Here is a 17,556-nt window from a genome sequence, read left to right as displayed (position 1 = left end):
AAGTGTTGCCCTACAGCACATGCGCTGCATTAATCACAGCAATAGCAGATCAAATCAAGAGTCAAAGTGAATTCAAGATACATCGGTTGGTGACTATCAGGATTCTGCTCAATCCACAAAATCTTAAATTAGTCTGCGGAAGGATGGGTAAGACAGGTGAGTATCATCCCATGCAGGAAAAAAGCACCTTGTCACCTAAAACTCATAACGGTGATGACAACTACTGTTCTGCTATTAACACTTCTAACCAGAGATAGATCATTTACCCTCTGCAGGTCACTGTTGTAACACAGACGAGTTGTGCTTGAGAGAATAGAAAAAAAAGGAGGCTGGCAAAGAGACAATCAAGGTGTTTAAAATCAGAAGGAGAGACAAGGGTGGGATTTCTGAAAGCAATGAGGAAATATAAAGGACCCTGGTGAAGAAATTATGTTGGTTGCGGAGGGGAAAGCTGCGAAAATGCAACCTCGGCTCTCAACCGTCCCTCTGGCTCCACCATAAGAGTTAATAATATTTCAGGGACATTCTTTCTCCATAAGCTCAAGTTATAACGCAAGTGTAGTCATGTTTACATTCGCACGGTAACGCAATCTGAAAAATTATTTCCACAGATCAGAAACAGACCTTGCAAATGCCAATATGTTTTTGAATAAAGGAAACACAGGTGGGCAGATCCTATCATTTAATGCAGCGTGCAGTGTGTAAAATATTAATAGAAACGTAAACAGTCGGAAAATAGATAACGTTTCTGAATGAAAATGAACGAGATTCTGCATCTGAGAAAAATTAGATTGTGACCCATGCCTAACAGACTGATCCCGCTGCACTGACAAACTCAGCATATTTGTTTTGTAATAGGAGTTTGAATCCCAGGTCAAAAGCGAGCCCTACTTACGACAAAAGGACAATATTGATGTAATCCAGCATATGTAGGAAAATCAGTGTAAGAGCAGCTGAATTACAATGAGACATTATCGCCCCAATACTCAAAAGCCTTTACCAGTATGTGTATTATTACTCCTGTAGTAATGCTTCACGTATCTAATTATGGCTTGGATGAACCCGTGCTTACTTTGTAAAATAATGAGTGCCAGTGCCCAAAATGCTGCTCAGAAGCCCATGGGTGGCGCAATAAATGTTAGAGCTCCAACTACCAGGGCTGAATCCACCTCAGGCCTCTTTAATCCACTGCCAGACACTCCCTGCCTCTTTATCTCACTCTTGTAAGGTCATGCATTCTCCCTTAGTGAAGGGTTTTGCGTTTTCCCAGGAGCGGCTCATGCAAGTAAGAGTGGTGTGGCGGGGTAGGGGGGACTCAACAGACAACGACAAGGTAAAGTTATTTTTTTATTTCATTTTGCCTCATCATCGTCTGTCGGGCTCTCCCCTCCCCGTCCCACCTGCACGGGCCTCTCCAGCATTGTTCTCTTTCTCCTTATTTACTGTTTGTGTGTTTTTTCCTCTGCTGCCCTCGGAAAACATCTGATGAGGAAAAATAAGTGCTGGTCCTCAAAAATGAGTGCTGGTGGCCCCCACCAGCTTAAATTAAGCGCTGAAACACTTATGCAGGTCCTATTTCTTATGTCCATATGTTTAGAGTTCTCCATGGAGAGTGCGCAGTCCAGTGTATAAGGTATAAAGGTGGGAATTTCAGTGGGTTTGGAAAATGGGAAATATCTACCCACACAAATCATAAAACGCACCTACAAAGAGGTAAGTAAGTTGCAATTCAACAAATTTACACCTGCATTTACACCACAGCCTAAAAAGGCTCAAACCTACTCCAGCCACGCCTTTGCTACCCACTTGGTAACTCACAAGTACTGTAAGGGATATGTAATAGAAAACAATTAATGCAGGGAATTACACCACCAACACAAATTCCAACACATAAAAATGACTGAAAGAAAAATGTTAGTATATCTGCACATATTTCATACACCCACTATTCATCGCATTTTAGATATGCAAAAAAGTGACATAATAAAATAATGTGCAAAAAGGTCACATATCTTTACACACTACAGAAACCTATACATATTACAACAATACAAAGTAAATAAACTAAAATGTAAGTAAAAAAAATCATAGCTATGTACATTGCAGATACCTATACAAATTACATTATAAAATGGTAAGCAATACAGATCAACATACATAGAAAGTTACAAATACATGCATTGTTAAGTAATAATAAAAATAAACATCCAACACTAAAGCACGTCCTAAACGCACACTAACACACGCACAACGACACACAACAGAACTGTAGCTGGTGTCTGGCTTTATAGGTATTAGGGGAAGAATGCAGAGCCCAGAGTGTGGCCTCTATTTATGTGCTCCTAGCAGTAATGCTAGTCATATGTGTATTTCTTTCCTCAGATGTTGCATGAACCTGCAACAAAGGGCCAGTACATGCCTGCATAATTAAATGATGCAAGCTCTACTGAAAAAAGTTGATGTGGATATAAGGAAATGCAAGGATATTGTATTTAACTCAGATGAGTATGATCATGTTAATTGACGAAAACTTATAGGGGTGGCTGGTGTCCACAGGCGAGATGGGCGCCGCCCTGCCACCGTGGGGGGACTAAATAAAAATGTCTGAAGCAGGGCCGGACTGGGAACCAAAACCGGCCCTGGCAAAGTAATCGGCTGGCTTCCCCCTGGGCTTGGGGGGGGGCCGCCGAGCTCTTTGCCAGGGCATTCATGCATTTATCATGCAACGTTTGCAAAATTTGTCACAATGCTTACAATTCTGTTGGTGCAAGGCTTGATTGCCAGATACAATAAAACGACTTGATATGACTCATTACAGAAGTGTGAGGAACCCTTAAAGAAGAGGACCACCAACTCCCAGCCAGAAACCCTGCCTTGGACATACCGAAAAGCAAAGAATGAACAGACGTGTCTTTATGGTTACTCAAGATGTATAGTAAATAGAGCAGGAGGAGGGGCTTGAAGAGGTGGAGTGGAGGAGGATTAAAAAATATTATTATGAATATTAATATTATTAAATACAGCAACAATAATACATTTTGATTATAAGAACAATTATATCAAGAGGCAGTAGAAGAGGAAGAGGAAGTACAAGAAGAAGCAGATCAGACTTCTTAAGATACAAACAAATGCTAGCAGGGACAGGGAGCGTCAGTATAAAGGAAATAAGACAACTTGTCCTCACTGAGGTGTCACACAGATTTTGGAGATTTTAAGAATTCTAGACATTCAATGACAAAACCATGGGAAAAGAGAGATAAACAAAGTCTAGAAGGCACAACTATATGTGAAGAATCTCCCATGTATTTCCTTTGATTTCTTAACCCCTTCGCCGCGGCGGGAATTCCGCCGCGGCGCGGGGGGGTGCGGGGGGGCAGCACGGTGGCGCTGTGCTCATGACGGAGCCGCTCCGTCATGAGCCATGGTTGAGCTGTGCTCATGACGGAACGGTTCCGTCATGACTCCGCCCAGTTGCGTTGTCCCCCCACACAGGCGGGGAAACAGCGCCGCGTGGGCGGAGCGGCCGCCAACGGTCGTGGCATGACGGAACGGTTCCGTCATGAGCACACGGCAACCGTGGCTCATGACGGAACCGTTCCGTCATGCCACATATTTTTATGGAGTTGTCTATTCTTCAGCTTCCCTGTGAGTCCTTTTTGAGCGCTCATGCTCTGGTTGGTGGCTGTTTTACTTGTTCTCCTTCCCCTTGGTTCCGGGGGTCCTCAAGTTGTAGGGATGGGGTCGTGCTGTGATGTTTGTGGGGCTGTATTTGTGGCAGTTGTGACCTTGGTTCCTGCTCCCCTGGTTCTGTCCCTTCTGTACCCAGTTCTCTCTGTTGCCCTGCCACTCTTGCACCTCGGTCCTGCTTGGTTCCTAGGCCTGCTTAGTGATTTGGAAGACTGAGCCTCTTTTGAGTTTTCTTTGGCTGACTTGCTTCACTGATTTTGCAGAAGCCACCCTCTAAGTCAATCCTGGATATTTCAGTATACTATGTCTAGCATGGTCTGCTGGAGTGTTTCCTATGGATGTCAATTCACCAAAATGCCTGGGGGTAGCGGCAGTGACATTGCACACCATTTGACCTTTACTTTGACTCACACACACATGCTTACACATACTAACACATTCACAGACTCGTGCACGTAAACACACTCTCACCCGCAAGCACGCATACAACATACATTTAACAGCTTTTTTACTCACCTTAGCTTCCAGATAGGGTCATATGCCAGCTAATGTACTGCATTTTGTATTAGACTAATAGTGAATACAATTATTCACTATTTGCAAAATAAAAAAATAGACAGAAACCAGTCAAGGGGAGCTCCAAACCGCATCCTAATGAGCTACCCTGTGTTCCCGACACGATCCTTACACCTCTGAGGCCAGGGGTCGCAAAGGCAGTGACATGGGTAGTAAGGGGCAAGCCAGGTCTCGCAGCTGCGACCCCTGAAGATCTCTAAATGACGTCGATTGTTTTTCCTTGCTATTTGATTTGTGTGTCACTCAATCGGGGCTAGTTCCACTTTAGCGCTTTTGAGTTTCATTTCAGAGTCTGTTCAGATTGGCGCACTGTCCTGACTGAGATTTCTTTAACTAGTGGTGTAGTGAAGACAGGGTTCTGCTTGCACACATTGCCATGTTAGCATAAGCGTATTAGAAGTTTAAACGCCATTTTGGCACTTTGCCGCTTTTGTACACGATACTACGTGTAATTGTTATTGTAAGTAAAACTGGTTGCTTTTCTTCACATGAGAACGGTCTGTTTTTCACATCCCTAGACTTACACCGCGTGCAGAAGTCTTCAAGGTCATAATAACAATGTATGCTGTTGATTCAGGTTGATCGGCCCATTCTCTAGACACAACACGCACACAGCTGCAAATATCTGAAACTCTGGTGCTTTTAATACTGCATTGCTTGCATTATGCGGGCACTTGGAGAAAACCCTTCTATCTACAGAGAGCGTTGCTGATCCTGTGATGTGATTCACCTCAACTGATCTTGGAGGTACGGGGTTCCCCGTTCAAACCTAGAGACCTTCTATTATTATAAAACTAGCTCCTAGCCAGGGGAGGGTGGTACACAAGGCGCTATAAGACCTGTTTCCACTATCATTATAACATGATTTCTCCCTTTGTGTTTTATGGAATTGTAACAATGCAGATTGTTTTTTTTCTAATCATTTGCCTGCTTATGTTAGCCAAAATACTGCACTTTAGAGCACGTAGTTAAAAATAAACATTTTAAACTTTTCTGTGTCTCTGATTACTCATGTTGTGGACTTGTATGAGAATAAAAACGAAAGAGTGTTCTTGTTTCCTACCATTCCTGAGAGTACCCTAAGTCGCTTGTTCTGGGTTGTCTAATCATTGGTAGCTTCGCTGTAGTACGGAGAACGAATGAGACACTGATGCTAGTCGGATAGGGGTTCTGGGTTCTGAGGTGAGTTTTTTGGTACACCACAATTCACTGAGGTCCTGGTTTCCTGTGCATAGTTCTGTGCATCAGCAGAATCCCCACAACAGTGGAGTAGTGTTTGTGCTGTTTGTAAGGGCTGTGGTCGGTTGTTCTGCCTTGTTGTTGGTTGTCTGGCCTGGATTTTGCATTTCATGCTTGCCTTTTTATGCCTGGCTCACATTGGGTCCATTTCCCATCCCCTTTCTGCTAGTGACGGTGAGTTATTTCTCTCTTTCACCTTTTTCCTGGATGCGCTGATTTCTTGTTGCTTTCGGACACTCTCTTAGTTTTTCATTGCCTTTTTATATTCTGCCGCTGCTTCCTTGTTGGTGATGCTGCCTCCTGAGTTTGTCTTACCTGGGGATAAAAACTGTTTGGCGTTGTTCTCAATGCTATGTTTGCATTGCACCTTCTTGTATGTTCCCTGTAGATTCCCTTGTGGGTCCTGTCAGTCAATAAACCTCTGTCTCTGTTTGATATGCCATCGACGATAAGGGCTGTTGCACAGGTAATCCTCATTTTATTGTGACCTTTTCTTTCCTCATGACAGTCCTTCCTGTCCATTCTCCCACTGGTTGTATTGCACTGATGTGTTGTGTCTGTTTGTTATTTTCAGGACATCCTCATATATTCCTACCATGGCATGAGAGGGACCTATGTTAAAAAATGAATTGTAACATTAGGGCTGCACGGTTGCTGTCTTCCAGGGTGGGTAGCCCTCATAAGGACTATGACAAGGAAGGGGTGGGCTGCACTTAATTAAGTTTACTGGTAAGGAATTTGGAGCATTCTAACTTCAGTGATTAAATATTTGGGAAAAGTCTTCTTTGGGGATGTGAGAAGCTGGCCTGGTATATGATGTCCACTAATGTAAGTGGGCACCTTGCACCAGTCCAGGCAACCCTTATGGTGATTTAAGATATCTTAGACAACCTTAGAAAGCTCTCTAAGTGGTAGCTGTGGAGTGTAGCCTTCAGGCTTAGTTCAGAAGGAGTGTAAAGCTGTTTGTTTTACCAGAATGCAATCTTATAGTATACATTAAGTGAAAAGAACCACACCAAGTATTCTGCAATGTGGGGTGCCACAGGGGTCGGCATTAAGTCCCACCCTGTTTAATATCTACGTGGCCCCCCTTGCTAGACTAGTAAGATCGCAGGGGATGGAGGTGATATCATACGCCGATGACACCCAGATTATGGTCTCGCTGACTCAATCCTCTGTCATAACATCTGCCTTTAGCTTCAGGTCCTGCATGCAACATGTTGCAGACTGGATGGTTGCCAACTCCTTGAAGCTAAATGGCGACAAGACTGAGGTCTTGATCTTCGGGAAGGACCAAGAGATTTGGTCGAGTGAGTGGTGGCCTCCCTCTCTTGGCATTTGCCCGACCCCATCTCAATCTGGCAGAAATCTGGGTGTAATGTTCGACACCTCACTCTCGATGTCCCTACAGGTGAATCGGACTGTTTCGACCTGCTGGGGCGTGATCAGGACGCTCAATAGAATTCGCAGCTATTTGTCACCTCAAGCTCGTAAGCAGATTGCAGTCGCCCTTGTTGGTTCCAGGTTGGATTATTGCAACTCTCTTTACATGGAAGCCAACAAGGGCCTTATACATCGACTGCAAATCGTGCAGAACGCTGCCGCACGTTTTGTCCTGGATCTTTCCAGGGCTTCTTCTGCTACTGCTGCGAGGAGAGACCTTCACTGGTTGCCTATTCAGCACAGAATTTATTTTAAAATTCTGTGTTTGACATATAGAGCACTGGAGGATGAATCTAAAGGCGCTATCAGCTCTCTGCTTACTCGTTACCGCCCCTCACGGCCTCTGCGCTCTTCAGGGTTGTTTCAACTTGTTGTTCCTCGCTTTAAGCTCACCAGATGGGGAGCCAGGGCCTTTTCAGTTGTTGCTCCACAACTTTGGAACAACTTGCCGATAGAGTTGAAGACCCTGCCCTCTTTAGCGCTGTTTAAAAAGGCCCTAAAAACTTGGTGCTTTTCCAGAGCTTACACAGGTTGAGCTGCAGGAGCTTTGTTACGAGCTGGATTTGGAATTAGGCGCCTTGACGCCCATTGGGCTATGTTCGCGCATGACAAGATCCCTTTTATTATTATAATAATGTGTATTTATTATTTAATACTCTCTAGTACATTCCAAAATCTCCTACATGGAGATAAACACAATGCACACAATACTTTAGCAAAGAAACACAGTAAATAACACGAAGTACACACTGGACCCCAGGGGGGACCAAACGTATACTAAGAAAGTGGTATAAGAACCCCGACTCGGCTCAAGACAGGGTCCAGAGGACGTAGAAGTGCTGGGACCCCAAAGAACCACCCCAGGTGAGTAGATAGGGACCCCACAGAGAGAGTGTGCAGTGTGCAAACACCACCGCGTCCTCTGTACAATTCTGTGCGCAAGTCGTGGTTGGATTTTTAGAGATTAAGGACCCTTCCCAGTGGACCATGAAGAAACCCTGTGGAAGACAGAAGGTTGGAGAGCTACCCTACCCGTGGATACCCAAGTACCCACATTACCTACACCAGGGAGGCCGGGTGCATACGTGTGAAGTGGTGTAGGAAACCGCTGTCGAACCCAATGGAGGACTTCAGTAAAGGGCCGCTGTTGCAGAAGGAATAAGTGTCCGATGGAATCTGAAGGTGGATTCTAGATGAGAGGTACCTGCAAGCAGAGGGGACATAGTCTATGTCACTAAGGACTGACCAGGAGACTTGGAAGACATATGCCCCCCCGATGTCGGGTGTTGCAGGACAGATAACGATGGCCTTGACTCTGCAGCTGTGATGACCAGGTGATGCTGAGGAGAACCAGAAGCCACGCACAAGCTGTTTCATGAAGAATGTTGAGTGCTGAGGCGTCGGTGTCCGGTGGGAGCACCAACAAGCCTTAGCAAATGCATCCAATGCAGGAATAAAAGAAGGAGCAACGTTGGGACCAGCAAGGTCCAGGGTACTCACCAAAAGCAGGGAAGTCAGGGCAGGCTCCCAGCAATCAGGGAAGACCAAAAGTAACAAGTGTGAACCTCCAATGGACCCACAGGCTGGAGGCACTGGAGTCGCGAGAGGACCTCATGCAGCTCACCAAAAGATGCAGGCCACGATGCACCTGATGCGGTGTGACTGGAGATTGTGGTCATTGGAGGTGCTTGAGGTTGGAGCTACTTGGAGCCCGAAGATCTCCTTGGAAAGAAGTCAACAAGCCTTTGCAACTGCTAGTTGACGCTGTTTACAGGGGTTCGGTTATTGCATCCCCACGAGTGAAACTGGCCTCAAACTTGGTGAGAGGGCAGGGCAGACCTCTGAAGCTGTGGAAAACCACCACCAGTGTTGAAGAGCCCTCGGAGTCTGGAGGAGATCAGGATCAGCAGACTGGTCGACTTAGTTGTGGTGCCTGCGAATGCAGGGGAGTGACTCCTTCAATCCAAGGGAGATTCCTTCAAGTGTCTTTGATGCTTCACAGGGCTTGGAAGGTTCCTGTATGATGCACAGGCACAGACAATGCAGCAGACTGGAAGGGAGACAAAGTCAGGCCCAAACGAAGTCCAGGGAAGTCCAGAGTGCCCAGACGGTAGCAGTAGAAGTGGTGTCTGATCTGAATCTCATTCCACGACCAATCTAGGGACCTACACCTAGGTAAGCCCTTAAGTACCCTAGGGAAAGGGTTGGGAGGATTTAGGGGACCTTCCCTGGGGAGGGTCAGGACAGAGGGGAGGTTACTCCCATGTCCTTTGTCCAGTTTCGGGCCACAGCGGGAGCCAACGGCTCCAAGGACTGGTTTGAACTGGACTATGCATGGGGACACCAAATGTGCCCCTCATGCACACTTTGTGGCACTGTCAAACGCTTCCACCCGGTCCCAATACACTAAATCCTGTCTGGGAGGTGGTAACACCTCCCTGTGACAGGATGCCTATTGTTCCACCTTCCTCTGCTCGAGCTTGGCTCAGCAGCAGGAGGGCAGAAATCTGTCTCTGGTTGGCAACAACCATTTTGAGCTGTCCGGGTCTAGAAGGTTGGCACCAGCAACACTGAGAGCCTAACGGAGGGCTCTTCCAGTGCTTGGAATCATATTTACAGTGTGGGGGTATGATTTCAACATATTTGATACCAAACATGATAGGATTCGTTGCAGCCGTTTTCGAGATGGTCATTGCATAATTACGTGGTGCCCCTGTATATAGTATATGGCAGCTTCACTGACAACCCAGGAGAATGGACTCAATAGGCTGCAGGGGTGTCCTGCTCATGCAGGGGCACCCTCTCACCTAGAACCAAGCAGCCTGCCTTCAGGATTGCTAAGGCCTGCTATAGGGGTAACTTCTAGATTGTTAGTGCAGTGACCCTGGATATAGGAAACCTATATCTTTAGTAAGTGGTACTGGCACCAACTTACACAGGCTGCAATGGCAAGCCTGTAGTTCCATTTTGAATGGGATACCTCTGGGGTACCTATGCCCTGGGTACATGGGTACCATATACTAGGGACTGATAAGGGTACCCCAGTATCCAATCTGGGGTGTACCTAAGTACTGAACTTAACAATATAGGGAGAAAGCAGATAGACTTGGTCCTGATTAGCAGGATCCCAGTCAGACTAATCAAAAACCAGCATAGCACCAGGCAAAAAGTAGGGGTAATCATTAAGAAGGATCCTACCTTCCTACAAGGGAGGCTTATCATACTTTGAGAGTGTGCATGCATAGATTATGTTTATGTGCAATAACTGTGGGGGCGCTTGCAGATGGAACGCAACACTGACATGGCATGATTGGTGGCCCTGTAAAGCCCATGACTTTCGAGACCATGGTACCTCCTCCTTTTTGTAATGAGAAATTTCTGAAAATCAAACTCAATTGTTCCAGATTATTTGTACTGTCATCAAAAGCATAAAATACATATGTTCAATATACATTTAATAATCACAAGCTAGAATAATCTCAAAACAAACCATTTCCCCACTTTTCATGAGAAAAGTTCTACGATTTAGGATACCGTAGAGAAAGAAGAGTGGCTGAATGTGTATTTTGTTGGCTAAGAAAACTCAGTACCTTCTACAGCTTCATCAGGCATCAGGCACGTTTGATTGTCTTTATTCTCATCTGGAAATTGGGTGCAGTCGGTGTCTTCTGGCCATTGCAGCCCCACGATTCCGAGCACAGACTCACAGCGCTCCTTGGAATGCTCACACAGAGACCTGAAGAGGAAAGAACACCAAGGCGCGGGTTAGACAGGCCTGGTCATAGGAGCTGGCACGTGGCAGCATGACAAACTATGCACGTTGAAGGGTATGAAGGGTGGACACAGCACCTTGGGTAAGAGAAGTGCAGGCCACTAGTCGTAAATGTTTTTCTGCTAGTGGAATTTGTCAGCAGAAAAAAGTTGTCTCCTGTGCTTAAAATTGTTTTGCTAAATGTTTGTTATTAACATACTACTAACAACAATAAATAAAACATATGATGCAATACTGTGTTCAGAATAAGATTCTAGTGTCAGAAAATGAGGTGCGAGCCTCAAAACAGCTTTCATTGTGTGTTCCCTCAACATCTCTGATGATGCACAAACCTCCTCCATTTTATTGATTTCATTGTCAATAATGGTGATTGAAATACAAAATGTTATGCAGAATATTTTGTCTGTGCATCATTTCTGCACTAGAAGCCAGATCAGAGAAATCAGTACTGATGGATGTGATCTTTATTTATCGTATTGGTATTCAGTCCCACAACTGGGTATAGACCTACCTTTTCAGGTGTCAGCATAACGGTAGGTAGACCGCTGAGTTGGACTGTTCCTTTTTTTAAAGTTTTCAAAAACCTTTATTTGCTTCAACACGGTCAGAGCATTTTAATTATCTGGCGAGTTCCAAAGCACAATAGACATATGAGCATTCCAACACGATAGTAACAAGTAACAAGTAACCTGTATAGCACGGCAGACATGATGGGAATGAAAGAAACTCACTGCAGATAGTGAGAGCCCTGTGAGGAAAAAGACAGGCCCGGCCAGAAGGGGGAAATGGTCCAGGAGGGGGGCAGTCACTGACCAGCACCGGCGGCCGCCGCGAGCGGATTGCCGGCGGGGAGCGCGGGAGAGGCAGCTCCGCTCAACTGGGGTCGGGAGTGGAGGTATGTCACAAGGGGCCCCCATATGTCAGGTGGACGTGACCTTGCAGGCATCAGGTCCCAGAACTCGGATAAAAGGGTCTGACATCTCGAAGGGTCTTCAAGCCAATGGGTGAACTTGGGCGCCGGTCTGTGACCCCAACACATAGCCACCCTGCGCCTCGCGAGGACTAGTAACATTGCAGTCAATCGGCGAGAGGCGTCCGGAAAAAACCTGACAAAGCCCAACAGGCACAATGGAAGGTCGGGGACAACCCGAGTGGAGGTTATCTCAGAGATGGCGGCGCAGACCTCCAGCCAGAAGGCCCACACCCTGGGGCACAACCAAGCAAGATGCGTGAAGTCCGCAGCAGGGGCAGAGCAGGGCATACAATTGTCATTAGGTATGAGTTCCGCTTTGTGCAACTGGGCGGGGGAGCGATATAGCCTGTGTAAGTATTTGAAATGTATAAGACGGAGATGATAGTTAGGAGACAGTTTCCTAGTCTGGTTACAGCATAAAAGCCAGTCAGCTTGGGGAATGTCCACACCTAGTTCCGCGCCCCATGCCATCCGTGCACGCTCGGTAGATATGGAGGAGGTCGACAGCGTTAGGGCGTATAGTTTATTTACCAGCTTTCGGGGAGTAAGGGATGTGTATATAAAGTCAAGAGCAAGCAGCAAGGGCGGAGGTTGGGGAAACGTTGGGTGAGGCTCCCTACAGATAGCACAAAGCTGATAAAAAAGCAAAGTATCCATCCTCTATAGGAGGCAATGAGAGAATAAAACGTATAAAGATCAGGTAAGGATCCGCCAATGTCGTCAGACCCAGGCGGGTGGCATGTTTAGACATGGCAGTTGGTTGCAAAGGAGGAAAGGCAGGATGACGCACAGTCGGCATGTGGTTAGCCGAAAGCGTGGGAACGTTGGAAAGACGGCACAGCCCCAACCAGGCCCAGCGTAGGGTCTCGACCGTGTCAACCTCACCCGGTGGGCGGCTAGCCGGCGCGAACAAGGCGGTAGACAGAGGCCAGGGGGCCGCAAGGTCAGCTTCGACAGCAACGTGCGGCTGATATGGAGCGGGGTGAGTCCAGAAATGTAAGAAACTAGCCTGAGCACTTAAGGCATACAGTTTAAAACCAGGAGAGCCCATACCACCAACAGACATAGGGAGGGAGAGGATAACATAAGCGATCCTGGGCTGCTTGCTGGCCCTAACAAGTGAAATGATCAAAGAGCGAAGCTTACGAAAGAAGTGGGCGGTAAGAGGGATGGGTATATTCAGGAAAAGGTTAAGGAATTTCAGAAGCACCACCATCTTTGCAATGGCGATACGGCCAGCAAAGGACAGAGGGAGTCGGTTCCAATGAGGAATTTTGGACTCGAGCCAGTCCACCGAGTGCCCGAAATTGGCCCTCCAAAGGTGGTCCATGTCCCTGCTAAGCCATATTCCCAGGTAGCGGGTGGGACCGGAAGCCCATACAAAGGGGAAGTCAGGTGTGAATGGCTGAGTGGCATCTGTGAGAGGGAACAATATCGACTTGCTCCAGTTTACCTGTATGCCCGACAATCCACCAAATCTTATTATTTCGCAAACAAGGGGGCTGAGGTTATCTTGAAGGTGGTGGACATACAGCGTGATGTCATCCGCGTACATGGAGACAAGGAGAGAGCGGGACGAAAAACCGATGCCCCTCTGAGTATGGTGTTGCCGGAGCCTGGCAGCGAGGGGCTCCATTGCGACAGCGAAGGGCATGGGAGAGAGAGGACAGCCCTGCCCGGTGCCGCGCTTAATCGCTATGGGATCTAACACTTAACCTTTGATCCCAAGACGTGTTGAGGGACGGGTGTAGAGGAATGAAATTTTACGAAGAAAAGTGGTTCTGAAACCTAGGCGTGGCAAGAGAAAAAAGAGAAAAGGCCACTCCAGTGTGTCGAATGCCTTTGTGGCATCGAGCAAAGCCGCCACAGCAGGAAGACCAGGGTTGATTTGGTGGAGAACCGAGAAAATTGTCCTGAGATTATGAGAAGTGGCACGGCCCGGGATAAAACCTGATTGATCGGGGAGGGCGATAAGAGGCATATGGGGGAGCAGACGAGAGGCCAACAATTTAGCAAATATCTTATTGTCAATATTGATTAAAGAGAGGGGACGGTAGGAATCCCGAAGGTCTGCTGGTTTATCTGGCTTGAGCAGCAACGTGAGCATGGCCTCCCGAAGAGAGGGGGGGAAAGAGCCATTGTCGAAGGAATCATACATGGCGGCCAGGTGTGGCACTAGAAGTTGAGAAAACGTCTTATAAAACGAGGCAGGGAGTCCGTCAAGACCCGGGGCTTTATCACTGGGAAAACTATTGATGGCAGCAAGTATCTCCTCCTTGGAGAAGGGCTCGTCCAAGAATTTGCGATGATAGTCCTCAAGCCAGACCAACAAGATGGTATCAAAATATTGTTCGAAAGCCTCTCGCGCTGGGGGGGGGCGGCGGTGTAGAGTTGCAAGTAATAGTCCATAAAACGGGCCTTGATTTCATCAGGGGAGGTGGTCCTGGAGGGGCCGCCATTTCAAAGAGCCGTGATATATGATGCGGCACAAGGGGGGCGTAAGAGGTTAGCCAGAGTCTTACCCGGCCGGCGCCCTCTACGAAGTGACACGCCCGGGCCTCCCTGCCAAGGAAGGAGAGTTTCCTGTTCGCCTCCTCGGCGAATTCAGTATGTTTGACACGTAAATTCGCGAGGGTCTCCGGCTAAGGGTGTGCCGCATGCTCAGCGTCGAGAGCCTTAATTTCGGATTCCAATTTGTCCAATGAGGAGCGGATGGAGCGAAGAACCACAGCTTGTTTTGATATACATTCGCCACGTATCACGGTCTTAAAACCTTCCCAAAGGGTAGACGCAGAGTCCACGGAGCCGACATTGAGGTCGAAGTAGTTGGTAATCGCTGTTTGGATCTAGTCACAGAAAACGGCATCTCGGAGGGCATTCGGGGGGAGCCACCAGGTGAAAGTTAGGAAAGCGGAGGTAGAACTGGACTGGCGCATGATCGGAAAAGGTACGTGCCAGATGAGTCGCGGAGGAAAGCCATGTGAGGACATCAGGAGAGGCAACCCAGAGATCAATACGGGTCCAGCAGCCACGAGAACCAGTGACGCAAGTACCCTCGCGGGTCGGAAGTGACGCCAGACATCGTGCAGCGAGTTGTCAGTGAGTATGGACTGTAATAGAGCGGCGGAGCAGGGGTGGGAAGAGTGGGGGCCAGAGCGGTCCAAAGCTGCAGAAAGCGTGACATTGAAATCACCCCCCCAAAGAATGGCAGCCGGTCCCAGAGAAGAAAAAAGATGCTAGATATGAGAGAAGAAGTCAGGGTCATCCAAATTAGGTCCGTACAGAGCTGCAACCATCGTGGATTGGGAGAATAGGGAGCTGTGCAAAATAACATAACATCCGTCAGGGTCTGTGAGTGCTTGAGTGGTGTACCACGGGAGCCCCTTGGAATAGGCGGAATAAAAAGTTGAATGCGTTTCGCCCCAGTAACACGACTGTAGTCTGGAGGAGGTTACAGGTAGCAGATGAGTTTCTTGCAGAAGGCAGATGTCGACCTTGTGCCGGTGAAGGTGTGAGTGGATGAGCCTGGCTTTACGGTGATCGTTGAGACCACTAATATTCCAGGTCCCACAGATGGTGTCAGTCATGGTGTTGGAAGCTGGAAGGAAGGGTGTAATGCAGTGCCAGGGACCTGGGAGCGGGACAAGCCAACCGGCGTGCTGAGCCTGATAGAAAGAGGAGCTGGGCAGGCAAGTGAAATGCATACTGGAACCACCACGGATCTGCAGCCGTGGACAACCAGATCAAGGGAACTTGCCCCAGATAGCGGACAGCACTGTGGGGGGGACTAACATATGTCAGGGTGAAGAGGATGCCGTGTACCGTCAGACTGCCCCAGAAGGGCCCAGTGGTGTGGTGATGCATACTAGCATTAATAGGAAAAGGCGAGAACAAACATGCAAAACACTGTGAAGCAATAAAAAACCCAAGAGAACCCCCAACTACCACCCAACACAACCCCCCAAACAAAGTGCAATCCGAAACCCTGTGTCTGGTCGGGCCTCATCAGAGCAAATGCAGTCAGGAACTTTCCCCCGGAAACCACCCCCCACCCTGCCAACCCACCCCCAACCCAAAAAACATTACTAGAAAGCCCACAAACCCCCCACCCACACCAACCCCCCAATCAGGCTGAGATCCCACCCCTACCCGCCCCAGGAACCCACAACAAGGAAAAAAGGAGGCAACAGTAAGAAAGGGAATTATCCCGTGAGGGCATGGCAGAGCTCGGCGTACTCCCCTGCAGAGAAGCAGGGTGGCCAAGCTGAAATAACGACAGACCACATTTGAGAAAGAACATACTAGAAAGTCACCGCTCTATTCAGTCATTGTCGCTGAGGCGATCGGAGGTGATGGGCTGAGACCCAGAGGGCGATGAACGGGCCGACTTGCCAAGCTTCTTAGCAAATGCGAGGGCGTCTTTAGGATCAGGGAATACAAGCGTTTTTGCGCCCTGCCGGACTCTCAGCTTAGCCGGATAGGCCAGTGAATAGCACACCTCATGTTTCTGTAGGATCCGCTTTGCACAGAGGAATGCACGACGGGCAGCCTGGACAGTGGGGGTATAGTCGGGGAAAAATGACAGAGAGTTTCCTTTCCTTTGGTGGTTGATTTTGCCCAAGTCGCGAGCGGCCTGAAGAATGGCGTCCCGGTCTCTAAAATTGAGGATTTTTGCAATAATGGGACGAGGGGGCAATCCAGGGCCTGGGCGTGGGCCAAGGGAGCGGTGTGCGAGTTGAACTATGAAAATTGAGGAGAGAATGGCACTGAAGAGTTCTTTGACTCGTTGCTCCACAAAGTCCTCCATGCTGGAAATATTGGTGGACTCCGGCACGCCCATTATACGGAGGTTGCTCCGACGAGAGCGCACCTCCAAGTCCTCATTTTTGTTCCGGATGACCTCCAGGATTTTATTAATCTGTAGCAGTTTGTGATGGTCCTGGGTGGCGGAATCCTCGATGTCAGAGACCCTGGACTCGACGTGGAGGAGGCGAGTGATGTGAGAGTCCACACAGGCCTTTACCGAGTCCAGACGAGCAGAGAGTTGGTCCAGTTGGGCTGCGATTCCAATGACCGTCGATTTTACATCGAGCATGATGGCCTTCAGGTCATCATCACGGGCCGAGGCGCATCCATGGTGGTCGCACTATCACCACCATCCGAAACAGCGCCGTCCTGGCGAGTCGTTCTCCGCTGATCAAAGGCGATTTTGGGCTGCCTAGGGTCTGTCCTCCCCATGATGGTCAATCCAGTCTGCAGGAGCAGGGAGGGGGAGAGGCGGCCAAGGGAGGCAGCGGCCTAGGGCGTGGCGGGCAGACAATCACCCCACAGCAGGTGTAGTTAGCCGAGGAAGAACTGCCGGAAGGCCGCTACTGGGGGGCAGCCGCGGCCGGCCCACACCAACAATGAGTGCTGGGATGGCAGCGAAGAGGCCGGCAGACAGAGAGCGCAATATGAAGGCAGCACAGCCAGGAAAAGCCAGAGCAGCGCTCAACTGGGTCCAAAGGCGAAGACGGGAAGACTCCCTCAAGGAACAGGTGACCTTCAGGCGCAGAGCCCGCCCCGCTGAACAAGCAACGGCGGGGCAGAGCCGGAGGTCAGGGAGGGAGAGCAGGGCATGAGTTAGTGTGAGGAGGCCCACTCCGACGAGGCACCCAAGAAGAGGAAGACAAACGGGCGCCTTGGATTAGGGCCGCAGATGCGGACACCCAAGGTGCAGGACAGTCATCTAGGTGCCACGAGGCAGCCGGTCCCGGCAGACACCGCACGGGCCCCCGGGCTGAAGCAAGACCGGCCAGTGTAGAGGCGCAGGCTCCAGGTCAGTAGACGGCAGCACGTAAGGACCAGGGCTGGCACGGCCCAGCAG

General features: G+C 48.6%; 1 protein-coding gene across 1 annotated transcript in view; it reads right to left on the bottom strand.

Moving 5' to 3' along the window:
* The window catches only part of CORIN (corin, serine peptidase), a 1,570,916-nt gene that overhangs the window by 292,929 nt on the left and 1,260,431 nt on the right, over positions 1 to 17,556 (bottom strand). Inside the window, exon 12 of the mRNA XM_085642146.1 lies at positions 10,536 to 10,681. Within this exon, the coding sequence (XP_085498272.1) occupies positions 10,536 to 10,681 (146 nt within the window). The remainder of the gene's footprint in view (positions 1 to 10,535; positions 10,682 to 17,556) is intronic.

The sequence above is a fragment of the Triturus cristatus genome, chromosome 2_2 (genome assembly GCF_964204655.1).
Source record: "Triturus cristatus chromosome 2_2, aTriCri1.1, whole genome shotgun sequence".
NCBI lineage: Eukaryota > Metazoa > Chordata > Amphibia > Caudata > Salamandridae > Triturus > Triturus cristatus.
This window is presented reverse-complemented; position numbering and strand designations above follow the sequence as displayed.